Source organism: Pleurotus ostreatus (assembly GCF_014466165.1).
Source record: "Pleurotus ostreatus strain PC9 chromosome Unknown scaffold_2, whole genome shotgun sequence".
NCBI classification, from domain to species: Eukaryota; Fungi; Basidiomycota; class Agaricomycetes; order Agaricales; family Pleurotaceae; genus Pleurotus; species Pleurotus ostreatus.
In genome coordinates this window covers 1,286,013-1,304,492 of record NW_023503157.1, presented here as the reverse complement: position 1 = coordinate 1,304,492, position 18,480 = coordinate 1,286,013, and the positions used below count along the sequence as shown (strand labels likewise).

The 18,480-nt window shown below is 51.8% G+C and overlaps 5 protein-coding genes across 5 annotated transcripts; 2 read left to right on the top strand and 3 right to left on the bottom strand.

Moving 5' to 3' along the window:
- Positions 1 to 891: 891 nt before the first annotated feature.
- PC9H_003217 (uncharacterized protein) lies at positions 892 to 1,864 on the bottom strand (the record flags this gene model as incomplete). Its single annotated transcript, XM_036772810.1, has 3 exons — positions 892 to 1,207; positions 1,263 to 1,674; positions 1,729 to 1,864. The coding sequence occupies 3 exons, from the start codon at positions 1,862 to 1,864 to the stop codon at positions 892 to 894; spliced, it is 864 nt and encodes a 287-aa protein (XP_036634283.1).
- A 1,100-nt stretch (positions 1,865 to 2,964) lies between these two features.
- PC9H_003216 (uncharacterized protein) lies at positions 2,965 to 4,154 on the bottom strand (the record flags this gene model as incomplete). The annotated part of the gene is made up of 9 exons (XM_036772809.1): positions 2,965 to 2,981; positions 3,035 to 3,113; positions 3,251 to 3,419; positions 3,522 to 3,622; positions 3,718 to 3,787; positions 3,845 to 3,915; positions 3,977 to 4,012; positions 4,064 to 4,094; positions 4,150 to 4,154. The coding sequence occupies 9 exons, from the start codon at positions 4,152 to 4,154 to the stop codon at positions 2,965 to 2,967; spliced, it is 579 nt and encodes a 192-aa protein (XP_036634282.1).
- Positions 4,155 to 8,043: 3,889 nt separating this feature from the next.
- Positions 8,044 to 9,093, bottom strand: PC9H_003215 (uncharacterized protein; the record flags this gene model as incomplete). Its single annotated transcript, XM_036772808.1, has 3 exons — positions 8,044 to 8,273; positions 8,327 to 8,863; positions 8,934 to 9,093. The coding sequence occupies 3 exons, from the start codon at positions 9,091 to 9,093 to the stop codon at positions 8,044 to 8,046; spliced, it is 927 nt and encodes a 308-aa protein (XP_036634281.1).
- Positions 9,094 to 12,661: 3,568 nt separating this feature from the next.
- PC9H_003214 (uncharacterized protein) lies at positions 12,662 to 16,535 on the top strand (the record flags this gene model as incomplete). The annotated part of the gene is made up of 4 exons (XM_036772807.1): positions 12,662 to 14,623; positions 14,674 to 14,748; positions 14,802 to 14,956; positions 15,008 to 16,535. 4 exons carry the CDS (start codon positions 12,662 to 12,664, stop codon positions 16,533 to 16,535), a joined length of 3,720 nt encoding a protein of 1,239 aa, XP_036634280.1.
- A 197-nt stretch (positions 16,536 to 16,732) lies between these two features.
- On the top strand, positions 16,733 to 18,377 carry PC9H_003213 (uncharacterized protein; the record flags this gene model as incomplete). Its single annotated transcript, XM_036772806.1, has 5 exons — positions 16,733 to 16,801; positions 16,858 to 16,953; positions 17,001 to 17,738; positions 17,788 to 18,144; positions 18,201 to 18,377. The coding sequence occupies 5 exons, from the start codon at positions 16,733 to 16,735 to the stop codon at positions 18,375 to 18,377; spliced, it is 1,437 nt and encodes a 478-aa protein (XP_036634279.1).
- Positions 18,378 to 18,480: the final 103 nt, after the last annotated feature.

The following is an 18,480-nucleotide window of genomic DNA, read 5'->3' as shown; positions in this document are numbered from 1 at the left end:
CCGCACGAACACCTGCTCGGAGGCGAGCAGACGATCCGAGGCTACGAAGAACCAAGCGTAGCCGACTCGTCGGAGGGATGGGGAAAAGATGATGATGGAAACGGAGCGAATATAAGGGGCGCGCAAGACTAGGACGGTGATCAGCCGTTCTGTTCCAGTGCGAGGGTAAGGCGGAGAGAAGAGGTCGGTGTGAGGTATGGAGACAGTTAATCAAATAAAAAATTGCGATGCGTGATGATGAGGGGAATATCTTGTCGCAGGCGTGAATGAGCCACAAAGTCGGGTGGTTGACTTCCGTAAGTGAAAGTCGCTGGTCGTTGAGACGATGTAGAGTGGTTGCAATGAAGGTCGTTGTTTCGCCACACGCGAGGCACGTAACCACAATTAAGTGGTCGTCGCCTCAAGCGCGGACAGACAGTCGTAGGACAGGGATACGATAGCGGGACATTCGACGGGTTTGAAAAGCAAGAAAGCGTCGAGGGAGGCGAAGTGCGCATTCGCCACGTATGTGAACGAGTTTGCACCTCAAGCACTAGCCCTCGATCCTGCGTCAGTGTCGTGTCGCCAGCAAGTGTCAACCTGATCCATGGGGTCTATCGTTCATCTTGCTGCAATACGGTGTTTCCGCTCGCCAGGGGGAGCGACGTGGCACGGCCACGTAAACGGTACCGGCGACGGGAAGGGAGTGAGAGCGCCTGGGAAGACTTTGAGCACGTCGCGACAAAGATATGGGGAAGAGGGAAGGGGAAATGCGATGTGGTCGATGTCATAAGATATGCGTGTAAATAGTCCATCAAATAATCAAAACAGTGCGATACCTGTCTCTGCAGGTCTAAGCCAAAAATACAGTGTTGCGAGGTGGGAGATTTTCTGATTGAGGAGTCGAGAAGCTTAGAACGAGGCCGTGGGCACCATGGTAGTAGCAACGCCATTGTGACGCTGCCCAGCGGTGCCTAGCATGAGCGCCTCGTTAACGCTTCGGAGTCGGTGAACCTCGGCCTCAGCAGCCTTCAGTCTGTTCTCCAATTGGTCTTTGATGGTCTCGAGATACCTAAGGTGGTTGGTAGCCCGATCGAGGAGGGAGACCTTGCTGGCCTTCTGGTTGGACGGGGGGAGCGTGTCCTTAAGGCGGGCATAGCCATCACGGAGCTCGTCGCGGCGCCTTTGTTCTGACTCGATGCGCTGCTTGCGGATTGTCTCGCGGCGTCTATTATATCACCGATCATTAATTTGCAGTCAAATGACCGATGCATATCACTTACGAATCAGCGGAGTTGGCTACGATGGGTTGGAAATCGTCATCCTCTTCGTCACTGTCATCGTTCGCCCGGCTGTTCTTCCTTCGGTGGATGGGTCTCGTCGCTGGGCTCGCCATGGGGTTGAAACGGTGCGAGCGGGGGACGGAAGAAGGGAACGTAGCGTTGGAGGGAGAATGAGTACCGCTGCCGCGGCTGCGCCGACCCGATGCCATACCGTCGGACGAGAGCTCACCAGCGCTCAAGTTGTAGGTCAACGATGGCGGGGAGATACTAGCTCCGTCGGGTGGCGTGTACGGACGAGCCGGAGAAGCAGCTGCGCCGTAAGCAGCGGGGGACGAATAGGTGTAGTCACCGAGTCCGTTCGAAAGGTTCAGGGAATTGAAACCGATCGCTGGGGAACCAGAAGGACCTGGGACTGCGATTACGGCTGAGCAGGTTGATCTTTCACAAAGGGAGCTTCTGTACTCACGGGTCATTGATACACCAAATGATGGCGACTGAGGATATTGGATAAACTCCAGACCCGAGTCCATGTACGAGAACGTAGGGTCGATGGGCTCCATGAACGAGGCGGAAGTCTTGGACGGTTCGGTGGCAAAATCCATTGCTAGTGAAGGCGTCGGGGAGAATGGAAGGAAGCAGACAGAAAATGCTCGCAATAAATGAGCTTAGAAAAGAAGTGCCTATTGTTCAAAGGGAAGTAAATACAAGGCCTCTGGAATGGTATGGAAACGACTCACAAAGGACGAGACGGCAAATCGCAGAATGACTACGCCGACGAGAGTGATTTGGTCGTCGGGGAGGACGTCGAGGAGGGCGGGAGGGAGAGAGGAGGAGAAAGGGATGGAGAAATCGATTGCTGGAACGGCAATGGACTATATAGTCAGTGGGAATGTTTGATAACCCTAAAGAGGAAATTCGCCTCGTGTTGTTTAGTAGCGTTTATTCGCTGGGTTATTTCTGCTAACCTGGCAGTTTCCCATCTCCCCGAGACTTTGCCCCTCGCCCAATTAGACTCTCTAAATCCATGCCCTTCTCCTCGTACCGTTGGACCGTATAATCGGTATCTCATCAAGATCCGAGGAAACCTACAAGGGCAATCCCCATCAAACCTTGGTCCCAATTCCCTCTTCCATTTCAAGTCTCCCAAAACTATCCCAATACCCTTTGCTATCACACTTTGCCCGCATGAAACTCGACACAGGTCACAGCGCTCGCAACGTTGTTTTCATTTCGCCCGGAATTCCTCTTCCTTATGGATATTCTGCTCGCGGGACCTTTCCGTACCCACACAGCTGAGCCGGTTTTCGTCCTGATCAAACGCGCAGCTTTCATTTAACACTGAGTTCCTATTAGGCCCCAGCCTATGTTCTTGGGCATCGGGGGAAATTCCTTCGTAAATGACCTGAAACGTTCATCTCGAAATGTCAATCAACGCAGCCTGCAAGACAAGTAGTCACAATGGGTCATTTCTCGGTCCAATAGATAATTCATCACAAAATTGGTTAATCGTGGCGTAAGTCGTGATAAGCAAGCGGAGGCACAAAAGCGAACCGACGCGTCATTAAGATGTCGTAAAGGGTCATAAGAGCTAGTTCGTGAGAGAGGAAGAGGAAACTCGAGTCCATAAAGATAAAAGTGTGGAAATGGGGAGAGAAACAATGAATAGTAAAGGACCAAGGAAACTACCGATCAGTCTTCGCGTCTAGGCATTGTAATACCCTGTGGACCCGCGTCAGTGGGTGCCAAAAGATTGCAGCAGAAAAGGGACCTACCACCGTGAAATGGTCCCTTCATTGTTGAATAGTGCTCCAGTCGCTTGGAGAAACGCCATGTAAGGAAGTACATGTACAACTGTTTAGCGTATGGTTTATTAGTTCCGGATAGAAAAAATACGTAAAGAAAACGGCGAAACGGACTCAGTATCACGGAGGATACGATGGAGAAGGAGCCGACACCTGCAAAACAAATTCGGAAGATGGCCCACGCACCTGGAAGACTAGGTCGACCAGAAGGCAGACTATGAATGCGGCATTCAAATTAGAAAAGCCGGCTGCGCAAAACCCGCCGGGCATTTGCGCCGGAGTCTCAGTGCCAGTCTCGACTGTGTCGGTCCACATTTGTCCTCCGTGGCTACACTCCCAAGCGATCTTGTCCTTTCTGCAATATAAAAAACAAGAGGTAAGCGTAAGAAGGACGGGGCACCACAGCAGCCGATAGCGGTGAGGTCGGTTCGCTAATAGTGGGAGAGCTCTGACCCACCCTCTTTGGAGCTGCACGATCATCAGGATGGCCCGAACAGCGGATATGACAATCACAAAAGGCCAGAGGAACTTGCACACTCGGATCCAGATGTATGATCTCTGCGAAGGCCAGAATTAGCTCCCGCTCCGTCCAGAAAACACAAGATGAATTCTAGGCTCCCAGATGGAAGAAGTGGAAGCGTCTTAATGCTTACATTCGATAAAGCAAAGAGGTTGATCACGGCAAGGACACCAATACCAACACCGATGCCCCCATATATTTGCCTGTAGGTTGGAGTCATGGTTAGGTCTCGGGTCAGGAAATTCCACTCGAAGACCCACCATTCCGGGAACGTGAAAAAAAGATATTGACCCAGGACAAGCAAGAATACTCCCCCGGCTATGCTGTACAGCTGTAGTAGAAAGTAATGAGCCGAGGCTCATGCGATGATCGATAAAAAGGGAGCAGCTTACAGCTAAAACAACAGCCCACGCAATGGCACCACCACGCTTCGGTGATCGTTAACGTCGAGTGCTTTTTTCGAATAGAGTTGCACTGACCAACGGCAAAAGCAGCAGACAGTTATCACACCTAAGATCCCGACCATGAGGACGTACACTCGGCTAGCGATTATAACGGTACAAACCACATCGTAATCAAAGATCGGCTTCAGGCAGTGCAACTGGCGCAGGTGATAGCTCCGGCGGGGAGCAAACGAAGGTTAAAGGGATCGTAAACGGGGTGTCGCTGCGGTGAACACGAGGTGGGGTCTTGACGATGGGGGCGCTGCCGCCTGTGCGGGGTGGCCTTTAGAGTCGGTGGAGTCGGTGGGAGAGGGAGGGACGTGACACGAGGCGGTGAACCCTAGTTTGGAAACAGCAGGGGCTTCAGAATTAGACTGGAACAAACAAAGCGACAGGTGTCACTCCGACAGAGTTACATCCTCAAACAAACCCCTGCACGCGTTTCCTCTGCGCCACTTCCTCCCAGCTGCAGACCGCAGCACTGCATTGTATTTCGAGGGGCCCGACGCTCATTTTCGACTCAGGTCCATGTATCATTGCGGAAAGAAAGCTTGTGGGCTGCCGGCATTGGTATCACCGCCGACTGGGAACCTGTGACCTGATCTAGCTACTATCTGGGTTCAGGCGTCCACGGTAATGTGGATCAAAACCTTGCCATGGTATCAGTGAAGAAGCACGAGTCAGTCCTACCTGCGGTGCATTTTTCGACCGTCTATTTGCTGGGAAATCAATATAGGCCATAACGCACGCCGCGAAGCAGCGAAACAGATAAGTGCGGCTTTGGATGTGGTTTCCGACCGCTATCTTTACCGGTTTCATTAAAATTCTATTAGGATTCGTCTGACAAGCACTGGAATATCCATATTCATATCGCCTCCATCGATGCGTAGCTGCTGTTCGACGTACTACCCTGTCGTCGCTTGGTGTGGATCGATGATGACGAAGGCACTTGCCAAAATCTGACACTTACCCGAGTAACAAGTATGCCTGCTCGCTATAGATCCGTTATCCGAAGCACTCCCAGTGTACTGGACTCCTCCGGAAGGACTCGTCGTCGGACGAAAACCTTTCACAGTTTCTCCGTACCCATGCCCTTTGACGCTCTAAATCTTCCAAAGTTCCTTACCTCTCTTCTGTTCGACTTCGCCAGGTCTTCGCTGAGTCGCAATCGATGGATGCCTGTCTTTCTTGTCAACCTTTTGCACTTCGTTCTGTGGAGACTTTCTATCTCTGCACCATTTTTCGATCGCGAACCTCCACCAAAATCCGCAAAACAGCCGATCCTCCAATCTGCAATCGATTCGGCCAAGTGATGTTCTACCCCCGAGTATCCTCGTTCAAACACAGTATCCCACATCGTCCAGTGACTTTGTGGCGTCCTCTGGGTGCCTTGATCTTCACCATTCCTTCCCACCCAAACCAGCCTCGATCGCGCATCAAGTTGCTTCCTCATCCTCCCTCCCTCCCTCGGATTGTCCACATCGCGCCAGCGGAGTGGATCCTAGAAACCTAAATCCAACACGCGTTCATCTCAATCTCGGATATCGATCTTGCGTTTGCCTCGTGTGGTCTCTGCTATCAGTCCCTCGAACTCGGGTTAGTCAGTCGATGGTCATGGACACCGGCTCTTGGCCACTGGAATATTCCCCCGACTATCGTACTTGAGATTCCATCAACATCAACTCCGTCTAGCGCTACAAAGCTTCTTCGCAGCACAGGACCCTCCAAAGTACCGTAAGCTATACACAAACGGGTATGAACTGTATGGAACAGAATCTCATCACGGTATTCCATTCTCTTCCGCCCGCAGCGTACCTTCGGATCCGTGGATAATCAAGGCCCCTCGTGAAGGGTGTATATTGGTCCGTTCACTAGGAAAGAAGGTCACCCTACCAATATTAGGCGGCCACTATCACTGGGAGTCACTCTCTTGTCCCTTCTTGGAATACAAATCTCTTCGATCCCTTGCCAGTGACGGAATCGGTGCCACAATACCGACAACGCCGATTACAAAGGGACCCGGATGTCAGCCAGTCTCCGTGTCCTCGGACCTATTTGGAATATGAGCCGGCATTCTCGTATACACAGAAATAGTCCGCCCATTTCGAAGTTCTCCGTCAAACCTGACCTGCCAATACGAACTCGCTTGGGGTTAACACTTGGGCAGGTATGGCATGCGAAAGTCGAATTGGGTGATACCATAACACCATTAGTGGCTTCTGCTAGACGAACAGGTGACTGCAGGGGTGCGGGTTTATGAGACGCCTTAAGGCTATTTCAACTCTTACCAGGTCAACTTGTTTCAGTAGGCACCTGCCGAATTGCACCCCCCACATTCGTTCTGGAATATCTGTCGCCCACTCAAGGAGTCTGTCTGTCAGACTTAGCAACTACTGCCGACCCACCGAGCTATCATCGATTCATCCTCAACCTTCGGTCGAAACAATACCTTATATGCCATATTCATCCATTGTGGTGTAGGCTCAAACTTTCGCTGAGTCTGGTTAAGTAAGTAAGGAACTCCTGCAAGCAAGTCGTGTTTCAATATACGCCGTATACTACTTCGCCATGAGGTTCCAATGCTGAAGATGTCACTGGCTCTGCTCGCTTTAGGCATCAGTATTTACCGGAGAAGCGATAGTCATTTTGTGATGTGATGCGTGTATCAAAACATTTGAGCCGCATGTTGTGTTTATACTGTAACGGATCGCACCGTGTAAGCAAAGATGCGCAGTGATTTGAATTGTCGCCTGAGATGCTGTACGAGACTCAAGCTCACAGCTTGCAGGGCTCGAGAAGACAGCACCCCATTCAGTCTAAAAGGCGCTTCGTACGAGTATGTAACTCTCGCACGCGATGATAGAGAAGTGCAGTGAAATACAATTTGTTCATAGTTGAATGGATATGCTAAAAATGCTAGCGAGTTACATATGAGAGCGCATCTGGGAAAGTCCTAGTTCGTCGAGGGCAGAAAAGGTAATGGGATGGCCAAACAGGTGTACGATTCCGTAGCATATATATCCGAGACTCCAGGACGAAGAGGGTGACGAGCCCAAGCTCCAGCCCCTCCCATATCGTCGTTACATCCATCACTAGCCTTGCCTCCGTCGTCGAGACGAACTACAAAGGCTGTTTACAACAATCAGACACCACACAAGCTGAGCATCATCGAGAGAGTCATGGCCAATCAAACCATCTCCCTCTCGAGGAGCCAGCTGCATGGCGCTGGCCGTGGACGTGCCTCATCAAATCGATATCGTGTTTGCCATGTCGCCGCCTGCCTTCTCGTCTCGAACCCAACTAGTTTTGGTCGTGTATTAATATTCGTCAAGAATCATAAATATCGTCAAAATCTCTCGTTGGAATGTCGACTGCCGTTAGGGGGGTTCTGTGGCGTTCGTGAAGTTCGTGGAATTGTATGGTGCGTGGGGTAGTTTGTAGTGCAATGTGGCGTTCGGCGTATAGAAGAATGTCGTCGCGGGAAATGACCAGGGGAAAATGCGGGGGTAAGAAGGACGGCAGTCGAAGGAAGAACGAGGCCCAAGGTTAAGATTGCTCGAAGCCTGGGTAGGAAGTAGAGTGTAAACTCGCTGGGAGTTGTAATTGGTGGAGGAAGGAGGCGACGAAAGCGTGGAGAGCAGAATATAGTTCATCGATCAAGGAGATAACGTGTAATATCAAGCACGATGCCATTCTTTCGGATGAACGTAGCCCAGCTTCTGATCCAGGCAAAGACATCAAGTCGTCGTCGCGGAGTCTCTCTCATGACTAGGACAGTGCAATGGTAACCAGGAGTATAGTGTGCAATTGACGAAAAACAGCCAGCGTTTAGCGTCGCATGCGAAACCCCATCCGTTCCATCGACTGCGCCATTCCATGTTCCACCACCGTAGCTTCATAAAACACAGTATATCGTCCAAACGACCTCCGAGAGTTTAGATCTGTAGAAAATATAATACCAACCGAGGAAAGCAGGTTACATGGAGAGGGGTCAGAGAGATGAGGAGCATGCAAGGTCAATAGCCTTCTGAGGCTGACGGACTAGAGTGGTCGGAGGGGGCCTCTTTAATGACTGGAGGGTCGGGTGGGGGAGATAGTGGTCGGCCGTCAAAGGTGGATGGCGACGATGCCGTGAGCGATATCTTCTCGTTTATGGAGCGAAGCCTCTGCATCTCCTGTTCCAGAGCCTCTATTCGAGCAACAAGCTCCTTATTCGTATTCTCAAGGCTGACGATATGGTTTGTGGCTGAAAGGACCATCGGTTTTCATTCAAAGGCAGAAGAATGAAAGAAAACTAACCTCGCTCTAGAAGTGACACTTTACTGCTCTTCTGGTTGGACACGGGGAGCACATCCTTGAGTTTTGCATATCCGTCGCGAAGCTCGTCTCTTCGCCTCTGTTCTGCTTCTATCCTCTGCCGCCGCGTTGCCTCTTTCCTCGAGTGAGCCAAGTTCTCGGTGAAGTGTGCACCCATGTCTTCTTCGTCGGAATCCTGTGAACGACTTCGCCTTCGGCCAGAAGAGCTTGTGGGAGATGATGTGGGATTGTATCGGATGTGGCGATGTACAAGGCTTGTACCCCGTGAGGAAGAAGGAGAACCAGTACCGCTACTGTTGGAGTGGTTGTAGATGCCGTCTGCGGATGTATCCGAGCCGGATATGGGGGGAGACAGAGGGTCGTACATATCTGGTGAGGGGGGAGGAGGGGGCGATGTAGACAGCGCGAGGCCTCCATGAGGCGAAGGGGCATAAACGGGTGGATATTGATGTGGCGGAATGAGGCTCATGTTATGATATGCCATGCCTTGCTGCTGCAGCTCAGTAACCGATAATTGTCCTGTAGAGACGATTATCAGATGGACATGCGTTTTGAAACAGACCGTGAAGCATTGGAACGCTGCACCCACGAGTTTGGGGTCCTGGCTGCACGACCTGGTAAGCACTCATTTGCGGGTTATAAGCCATGCCATAGGGCGCATCCTGCTCAGGCTGGTAGAAATTATATGGGGGCTGCTGCATGTTCTGCTGCTGATTGTGCTCGTCGTGCTGCTGATGCTGGTGATCCATTTTTCGTGGGCGACACGGTCGTGAATTTTTCGTAAAGATGAAAACTGTGGAATGAGAAGAAATGGGAAGTAAGTAAACGGCCAGTTCCCGCTGCAAAGGAAGAAAAGAGAGAAACGCTCCCAGTCCACTCGCCGCCAAAGTCACTCTCTGTTTGGCTACAACAAACTTTGTACACAACATCCTGCCATTGTCCCCATTCCTCGGATTCACGTCCTGGGAGTTATTTGCATGGCACTTGGCCCATAACGAGAGCATCTACAGGCGATTTTCCTTTGTGCAACCAATGGCAGACGGCGTTTACGGCACATTTCTTCGACGAGCCCCTAGCTCGACCCCTCAAGGACTTCAACGCTCGCCGGCGTCTTTCAGTATCGATCCCAGTAATCTCGGTACAATCACCCGTAGTCCTAGACGCTGCACAGACACAAGGCAGGCAGATGATACCCCACACCGTGACCAGCTAGTGCTCTAATGAAACGCCCGTTCATTAACAGCCACTTCGTCCCCGGACTTCGGTTGTTTATCTGCCGAAGCAGCCAGCGAATAGCGTCAATCATCTCTCTGATAGGAGCGTGTAGCCGGTGAACAAGTTCCAATGAACTTGAATGACCCAGGGGGATACGCATTGTGACTATTACCAGAGGAACAAAACGTGCACTTCTCGGAGGGAGGTTCTTCCTGAAATGCTTCCTATCGGAGCCACGCCTTCATTCCTCTGCCTTCTTGCCGTTCGGATGGTACCAACGGAATACAGGCTCCTTCTCACTCACCCCAGTCTTCAAAGTTCACCCGGCCAACGGAGCGGGCGTCAGATACGACGGAGAAGCGGGGGAGATAGACAGCCAGATCTTCAGGTTAACGGACTGGTGTGAATTTCGAAGAGCCTCTCTTTCCGTAGCGTGACACACGGGGGAGTCTTTGCACTGTGCAGGTGACACAGATCAGCATGTGGGGAGACTTGAATCTGCTGACCTCTGCGCAGAGAAGTAACATGACATGGACTATACAATCGTGCATTGCGTTTCGTGTTTCGAGTATCATGAAAGTACACAACGTGTGCGCCGATAGGCTAAAAGGCAGACTCGGAATTGCTGGCTATCGGAGTGACTGAATGTGCGTACTATGAGGTAGTACTATGAGAATGCATGTTCAACTTCAAGACATGAGAATGGAATGCGATCGGAGAACGCAGCTTTGACATACATACAGCTGTGATCACATTGCGAACTTGAGAAGTGAGAAGTCCCACCCATATACATACACATAGATCATACTAGGATTTAGATGCGGCGGATGACAGGGGATTTCAAGACGTCTGCGGACCGCGGCCGGCGTACGAGGGCACTGAGGGAAGCCGGTCTATGGCATTGGGTGCTTTGCAACAGTTTCACATTCACACCGAAAGGCGATCACTACTGACATAGCACAGTCGTAAACACCGCTGAGCCGCTGGCAGCGCCATCGCCGCTTATTGCATTCCAATCAGTTGCCTTGACCTCAGACTCCCACTGGCAGCGGCTGTCCGAGGAATTCGACTAAACAAACCACTGGCATACTCCGAATAATTACCAAAGTCCTTCGTAAATAGGGAAAGTGGCGTTGAGGATTACTGCAGCTTCCCAGAGACTTCTCAGAGACGTCGCAGCGAATTATTAGCCTACGTGGTATACCGTCCCGGCTCCCAACCTTTTCATTTATCACTAAACGTTGATTGATTAAAAGGGTCATGGACCAGGACACGCCCCTCAGGCCACGAGTTTGCAAGTTCGTTGAGGCTTGGGATTATCGATGCATCGCTGATCAGAGTATGCCGTACTAATTCACTAATTCACGCGATCTCACCAACTCATGCACCCACTATCTCACTAAGTTCTAACTCGAACACTCGCTAAACCACTAACTTAACTACCGCTCGAACTCCCATTGGTTCCGACTCGCTATGGTTCGCTGGATATGATGTACTTGGGTTGGTACCAGCTGGCTGGTACTATACGACTATCAAACAGCCACCGCCACTGCCAGGAGAATCCGATAAGCCTGTGTATTGTGCATCGTGTCCTGGAATTCCCTTCTCTCAATCTTCGAGAAAGAGGCTCGCTAACTCGCCACCCATGACTCCACGCCATATAACCCAATTAGATATTTTAGAATGTGGTGCACGAATCCACGGGTTGCACAGTTTCACCGACATTAAATAAAATATTACATACCGCGTCGATACGAACTTACAGAATCGAAGTACATATTGCATCCTAATTCCAACCTAATTCGACCCGGATCACCGTACACCGTGGTGATCTGCATTTCGCCGGGCCTGGGTGGTGAGCTTTACCATGGCTCCAACTGCTAACTCTTTGCCTCGTTACTGTCGTACACTCCATACATCCGCCGATGAGTGGTGCCAATAGTACATTGGAATTTGATAGTAGAACGTCTGGCCAAGTCAAACTATGCATGTTGAACTTTACCGTGCCGGAGATGCTAGAGATGATCGTCGGCGGCTGCCAGGCTGATGAGCGTTTGAACCAGGAAGTAAAGGGTTTGTGGCACGCCACCGCAGCTTCCAAAGAAGTTATACGTCAAACAAGGTTCTTGACCATAGCAGATCCTGTAGGCTCAATCGTCTATAGATTCAATCACTTGGGTGCGCTCGGACACGTTTTCAGCAACGCGTTGCAACAACTACCTTCGTAGTCTCCTCTTCGAATTTGGGATCTAGGGGCTCATTTATAGGGGCATTCAGAACCCAGACGGAGAAAGGTTTGAGACGCCCGGTCTCGTGGATTGGGTTGGATACTTCCGCCTATAGAATCATGGAACCGTCAAGGTACTCTTGATCTTTTCGAGAGTCTATATCTTGGACAGGATGTATGTCGATGTAGTCATACCTCTACTGGCCATTAATACTCTTGCTGTGGCAGAGTGCGGCAGTGTGTCCCTTTGCTCATACTGCTCATGCCAAAAGCGTTTACTATACCCCCCCCCCCCCCCCCCGTGATTTATTACCAAAGTCTGATCCATGATCGATGTCGATGGATCATTAGGCTCGTATACAATCGGTCAGTGCTGTATTCAAGCTTCGAAAGCTTCCTCCTCGCCTCCCGCTCCTAAGTACGACGAGGCAAGACCCTTCATGAAGTTTGGAAAGGATTCTGAAACACAAGTATTGGACGTAGAAATTTGTACGCCCTTGATGAGAGACAATGAATGCAAGGTACAAGATCTTATCGGGTTGCGAGGGACTGATACTGAGTAAGGCTTTACTTTCCCACGCTTGCTCTTCCTCCCCGACGCTTGTTTGATTTTTGCTTCAAGTTCATCGTCGTCGACGGCAGCAAAGCGCGGGAGCTCAACTCGCCTCTCTCTCTCGTACCACCACCATCACGCCCCCGCCCCACGAGCCCAAGGTGACCATTCTGCTGCGGCTTCATGGCGGCCTTGTTCCCAACTGACCAAAGTTCGACCTAGGCCAACGATTCATGTCATAGACGCCATATCCTCATAGAAGCTTGTTTTCTAATCTCCGGGTCGCTCGCAATTCGACTCGGCGCGTACACGAGGTGATATCATGTCAACAGAAACGACTCCCATGTCTAGTACGAGCAATGCGCCACCACGATCACCGCTGGACTCTGGATCACCGTCACAGCTATGGGCGCCCCCAAAGTCACCTCTTCCTCCTCATAGGCTAGCAAAATTGGCGAATGCGCTAGGAGTGTCCACGCCTATGCCTGCGACCCAGCCAAATTCACCCTACTTGACTGGCTCTGGCTCGCCGTACTTGTCTCATTCTAATTCTCTACCAACGCCATCTTCAGCTACGGAATTCCTACGACGGTCACCAACGCCGTCTGCTTCTTCTGCCGTCAGTACGTATCAAACACCCACGTCTAAATTCCTCCTCCACGTTATCCCTCCATTACACCTCCTTCACGACTTCGATGTCTCGGATGAAACGAATCAGCCCCCGGCAACCGCTTCTGGATACCACACTCAGTTTCAGAGGGGGACACTTGTACCAGTTTACCCCAACCTCCAGCTCCAGCTCGGCGCGATTGCCAAGGAATACGCGTTGCCGAGCACGATGGGACTTATCCTCTATTTGGTGAACACCAATGTACCTCAGAACTCCAGCGGGCCAGTCGGATTGGAGGACCCGGGAGACGAGCTTGGGCCGCGTTTGTCAGAAGATATATGGAAGCACCTCTGGGTACGCGTATTGAAAGCTGAGCAACGTGATGAGTTGGTCCCCCGCAGTGCTAGCCCAAATCCCCTCGGTTTCGTGTTGAGTGCAAAATCATCTCCAAACCCCAACGGCTTCAACCATCTTCGTATCACGGCTCCCAATGGCAACGAAAATACCACCACCCCGTATCCTCTGACACCTTCCTCATCAACGACCACCACAACCTCGGCATCAGACCTCCAGCATCACACCCATCCTAGTACTTCTTCCATATCACAATCTGAGGCCGAGACACCCGACTCTTCTGTCCTTGACTCCCGTCGCGCTGACAGCCTCGATCTACCTGGGTTGAATTCCACGTCTTTCATTCCGATTCTGGCCAAAGTGGAGTTCGATGTCGACCGTCGGAAAGCTCCGTGGTATGATCCCTGGGTAAGGAGCAGGAAGATGAACCAAGTCAAGAGGGCGGAGAGTCGAGCGAGTAGGAAGGGGACTGTTGACGATGCATCCGAGGAGCGCAGGGCTCCGCTTGGTTTGAAGTTGACGGAACGTCTTTTGACTGCAAGCCCCATTTCGCTGAGATCTTTGACAAGCAAAGATAAAGGAGAGGTGGAAGGTGGCTACCAGCAGTTGTCTGACTCAACGACAGACGACACAGGTTCGGATTACGGAGGTGGCGAAGAGGATGAGGATGAGGAGGATGAAGAAGAAGATGCGACTGCTCGGGTAGCTTCAATCCCAAATGGCAGAGATCCTTTGAGTGACGTGTTTGGGACCGATGAAGAAACCTGGGCTGAGCTACGCAACTCCCAACTAGCTGCGAAACGACCCCCTTCAAATCCGAACGTCGTCAGCCTTGCATTAACTGCCGCCGACCTCGAAAACCTTCCAGAGCTACCGCCATCCGATGACGAGGACGATTTCACTGGTTTGACACGGTCTGAGGACGAAGTCGCAGACCTACTTGACCAAATGGACCAGATGACCCGACCCGCCCTCTCCGTATCTATCCCGACCTCCCCTCCGCGAAGCGACAAGCACGTCCCACCGCCCCTCGTCCTGAAGCCCATATCGACGGATCTAAGTCTGCCAGTGGAGAGCCCACTACCCGGAAGTTCAGGTAGTGCCCACCTAGCATATCTCACCAATACCTCAGAGGAGAACATTGAATCCTCTTCTTTAGCAGATGAACAGCCTATCGCGCCGGATGCGGAGCACGAGGAGCACGAGGAGGATGACTTGATGATGGATGAGATCTCGCGGGTGAAGAGTCCAGCGGAATCGGAGAAGAGGGAAGGGGCTATATTTGACGATCTTGACCTTGGGTTGGACCTCACGGAAGAGGTGAGTAGTTTGGCGCCGTTCACGTCAGATGGATCTCTCATGCCGTCCAGTTCGATGAGAATGACCCCAACGATCGCCGGCGGAGTCAACTGATGATGAAAGCCCAACTCGATGAGATCGAGAAGGTACGCCGCAATTTCGCTCTTTCCCTCTAGACTAGTACTCATCTGGCGGGTAGAATCTGGCTCAATTCTCGCCGAAGGCATTGAGGACCGATCTTGCAGATACCATCGTTCCGCTGTCCCCTAATCTATCGGGCGTTCTGCTGAACTCAGAGGTCCTACCTCCAACCCCCGGGTTGTCTCGCCTTTCGGATACCCCAACCCTTACTCCGTAAGATTTTCAGAATCATCTACTTTCACCGGTATTCATGCTTTCATACAGGCCAACCAGCGGTGCTTGGCCATCGGTTCCATATTCAACAATGAAAGATGCGCCGGACGTCCCACAAACTGCCGCATTGGCCTCTCCTTCTCCCCCGAGGCTTGCCCTCAACGGGGTATCTACTGGCGCACCCAAGTCCTTCAACGTATCGCCTTCTAAAGAGATATCTAAAGAGACGCAGCAACGACAGCTCGAAATGGAAGGGCAGGAGATAACATACCCCGCCATCAATGCCGCCGTGTCCTCTACGACCGATTCCCCTGTAATACCTCTTTCTCCCGATCCATTTGGACGATACCCTTCGAGCAATGAAGCGTCTTCTTCTCATCATCCCTCGTCGTATTGGGGAGGCGACCAAGCTCCTGCCACCCACGAAGTCGATTATTATAGTGTTACCTCTCCAACCGAGTCGGGCAGGCCTCCTTCTTCCCGCTTTTCTGCCGATTCCACGTCCAACGAGGAGGTCCTCGCCAAGTCTATCAAGAACTCTAATTCTAATAGTTTGATGTCTGTGAAGAGTCTCAGAAAACTGTGGAGGAAGAGTAATAAATCGTCGATCTCGTCAACGCCTGCGTCTACGAGTGGTCGGTCATCGCCAGCGGCTTCGCTTTCGCAATCAGCTCGGCCTTCAGAAGATCTATCAGCGTTACCAGCACTGCCAATGACCCCCACCGTCGGTTCCTTCCCTCTACCACCTCCACCTCACATGCAGATGCAGCCTGGCCAGATGCCCTCCCCTAATATGCAAGCAGGGTCAATGCTACCTCCTTCCATGAATCGCCCTGACCTTCCCCCTCAAAACGGCGGAGGATTCGCTCCCCCTCCGCCTCGCGGGTCCCTGGCACCGCCGTTCCTCCCTACACAGATGCAGCCTCCACAACGCGATTCTACAATGGGGCAACTACGATTTGACCAGGAGTCACCATACCCTATTCATCGACCCCCTGCTCCTCGATATTCTCCGCGGCCCCCTTCGCCTGCCTACGCACAGCCGCCTCAGCAGCAGAACTATCAACAAGGCACACTCGCAGCCCCCGCTGCACCAGAGAAGACGAGCGTCCGAAAGTCAATTCTGAAGGCGGTGAAATCGTTGCAATCCGGCGGTAACGGTAACTCGTCCCCCACCGAATCGCAAAGATCGAGCATGGATCGCTCAGGACCTGGCACACGGTCCAGAAGGGGGAGTGTAGCCAGTACAAATTCGTATACCCCGAATATGCCTGCGTCCGATATACCTCCAAGCCCTCGCATCCCCGAGCACCTTCTAGCTGGCATGCGTAGCAGCCCTAATGGTGCACCTCCTGGGCCACCGCCGCCGCCACCACAAGATCACCGTCTGTCGCTCAAGACACGGCCGAGAAGCAACACATCGTCCCTTGTCCGCTCGGCATCCCCTCCTCGCTCTATGGCGTCCTCGCGTGATTCAGAAGAGACGAGGCCCAGTTTCGATGTCTCCCAATTCGAGATGGTTTCTCCCAAGATGAACTCTACGCTTTCCTATCCGTATCATGGTCTGGATCATGAGTAGATTTATCCTTCGCACGTTGCTCTTCGTTATTCATGGGTTGTTATATATCTTGCATCTGTACAATGCGTTAGTATAAGCATTATTCAACATCGGAATTTCTCTTCTGCTATCATAGTAATGCGCTGTTTGTATATGTTGTGCGACCCTGAGGACGCGCACTTGATGGTCGCAAGCGACGGCCACTGACAGTGCGCCCGATGAGCAAGCCAAAGGCAAAAATCGCACAAGTCCAAACGACGGGCATATACAAACCAGATGCCATAAGAGTAAGGTTTGTTTTGACCACATCATCTGTAAAGCTCGCTACATACTCGTCCCCCAGGATGTTGCAGAATTGCATGGTCTGAACAGCATCTCAGACACCGTGGCTTCGGCTCTGGCTAGCGATGTAGAGTACCGGATACATCAAGTGGTTGAGGTGCGCGTTACGCTCTTAGGTGCCCGACGTGGTCTGACTGGTAACAGGAAGCCGCGCGGTTCATGCGCCACGGGCGACGGACAACGTTGAGCACGGCGGACATAGAGCAGGCGATGCGCGTACTCAATATCGAGCCATTATACGGGCACTCGCCGTACAATCCCCCGACGTTCAGACGCGCCCCTCCATTCCCCCAATCTGCCGCTGCTGGCACAGTACACTATGTTGAGGACGAAGACATTGACTTCGACCGCGTTCTGCGCGACGAGAAGATCACTTTACCCAAAGGCGCCAACTGGACGGCTCATTGGCTAGCAGTCGAAGGGGTACAACCTCTGATCCCTGAAAATCCTCCTGCTATCCCTCGAGAAACGGATCAAACGGACACGAAGACCAATCAACTACCCAATGGCAATGGCTTCCCTTTGGCACCTTCCTCGCCGAACCGGGGCACCACAATCAAACAGCAGCAGCAACAGCAGCAACAACAACAACTCGTGAAGCAAGTGCTGTCTCGAGAGCTGCAGCTTTACTACAATCGCCTTATTACTTCCCTTCTCCCCCCAACATCCGATGCTACCAAGCGAACAGCTGCGTTAGCGAGTCTCAGGCAAGATGCAGGTCTGCAAGCACTTCTACCGTATCTCATAAGATGGGTTGGCGAAGGAGTTGTAGGGGCGTTGAAGGAAGACCTTCAGAGCGAGGCTGATGGCAAGGTGTTGGAGGTTCTACTGGATGTTATCAGCGCGTTGTTGGAGAACACAACACTTTTTGTGGAACCATATGTGAGCCTCGTTATTTTCCGGCCTAGATCTCGTGCTAACCACTCCAAAGTTACATCAAGTCCTACCCCCGATTCTGTCCATCCTTCTCCATTCATCCCTAGCGCCGTCTCATGCAATACATCTGCGCACGGCGGCAGCTCAGACGCTCTCTCGGCTCCTAACGCAGCATTCAACAACATATCCTTCCCTCGCCCCTCGTATCATGAAAACACTGCTTCTCGCCCTTGTCGCTCCTGGTAAGGGTAAGGGCACAAGGGAAGGTGCAATACGAGGCTTGATGGGAGTAGGGAAAGAGGCCATCCGAAAAGGCCTTGTCGAAGGCGGAGGAGCGAGAGTCATTGGTAGTGAGTGTTCTGGCCCAAATGCCAACAGGTTGGACTCGAGGGCCTTAGCACAATGTGTTATCGTGAGTACAATCACTCTTGTGTCGCTAGTATTATGGTATATAACCTTTGGTTCCAGGACGCTCTTTCCATGCTACACCCGCCGTCCGACATGCCAGAAAATCTCGACTTCACGAACCAAGCCGACGAACGAGTACGAGACAGATTGCACGAAACACTCGGCGACTTCTTCGCAACAAAGATCTCGGGCGACGCGACATGGGCTCGAGGCATCCTCGGTATATCTCGAGATTAAGTATAGCTTATTCCATTTCCTGTACTTATAGGTAGTTCGTAGTTCTAGTCCATTGCTCCATCTTTGCTATTCACAGATGCCAAAATCAATTTGGGCTTGGAGA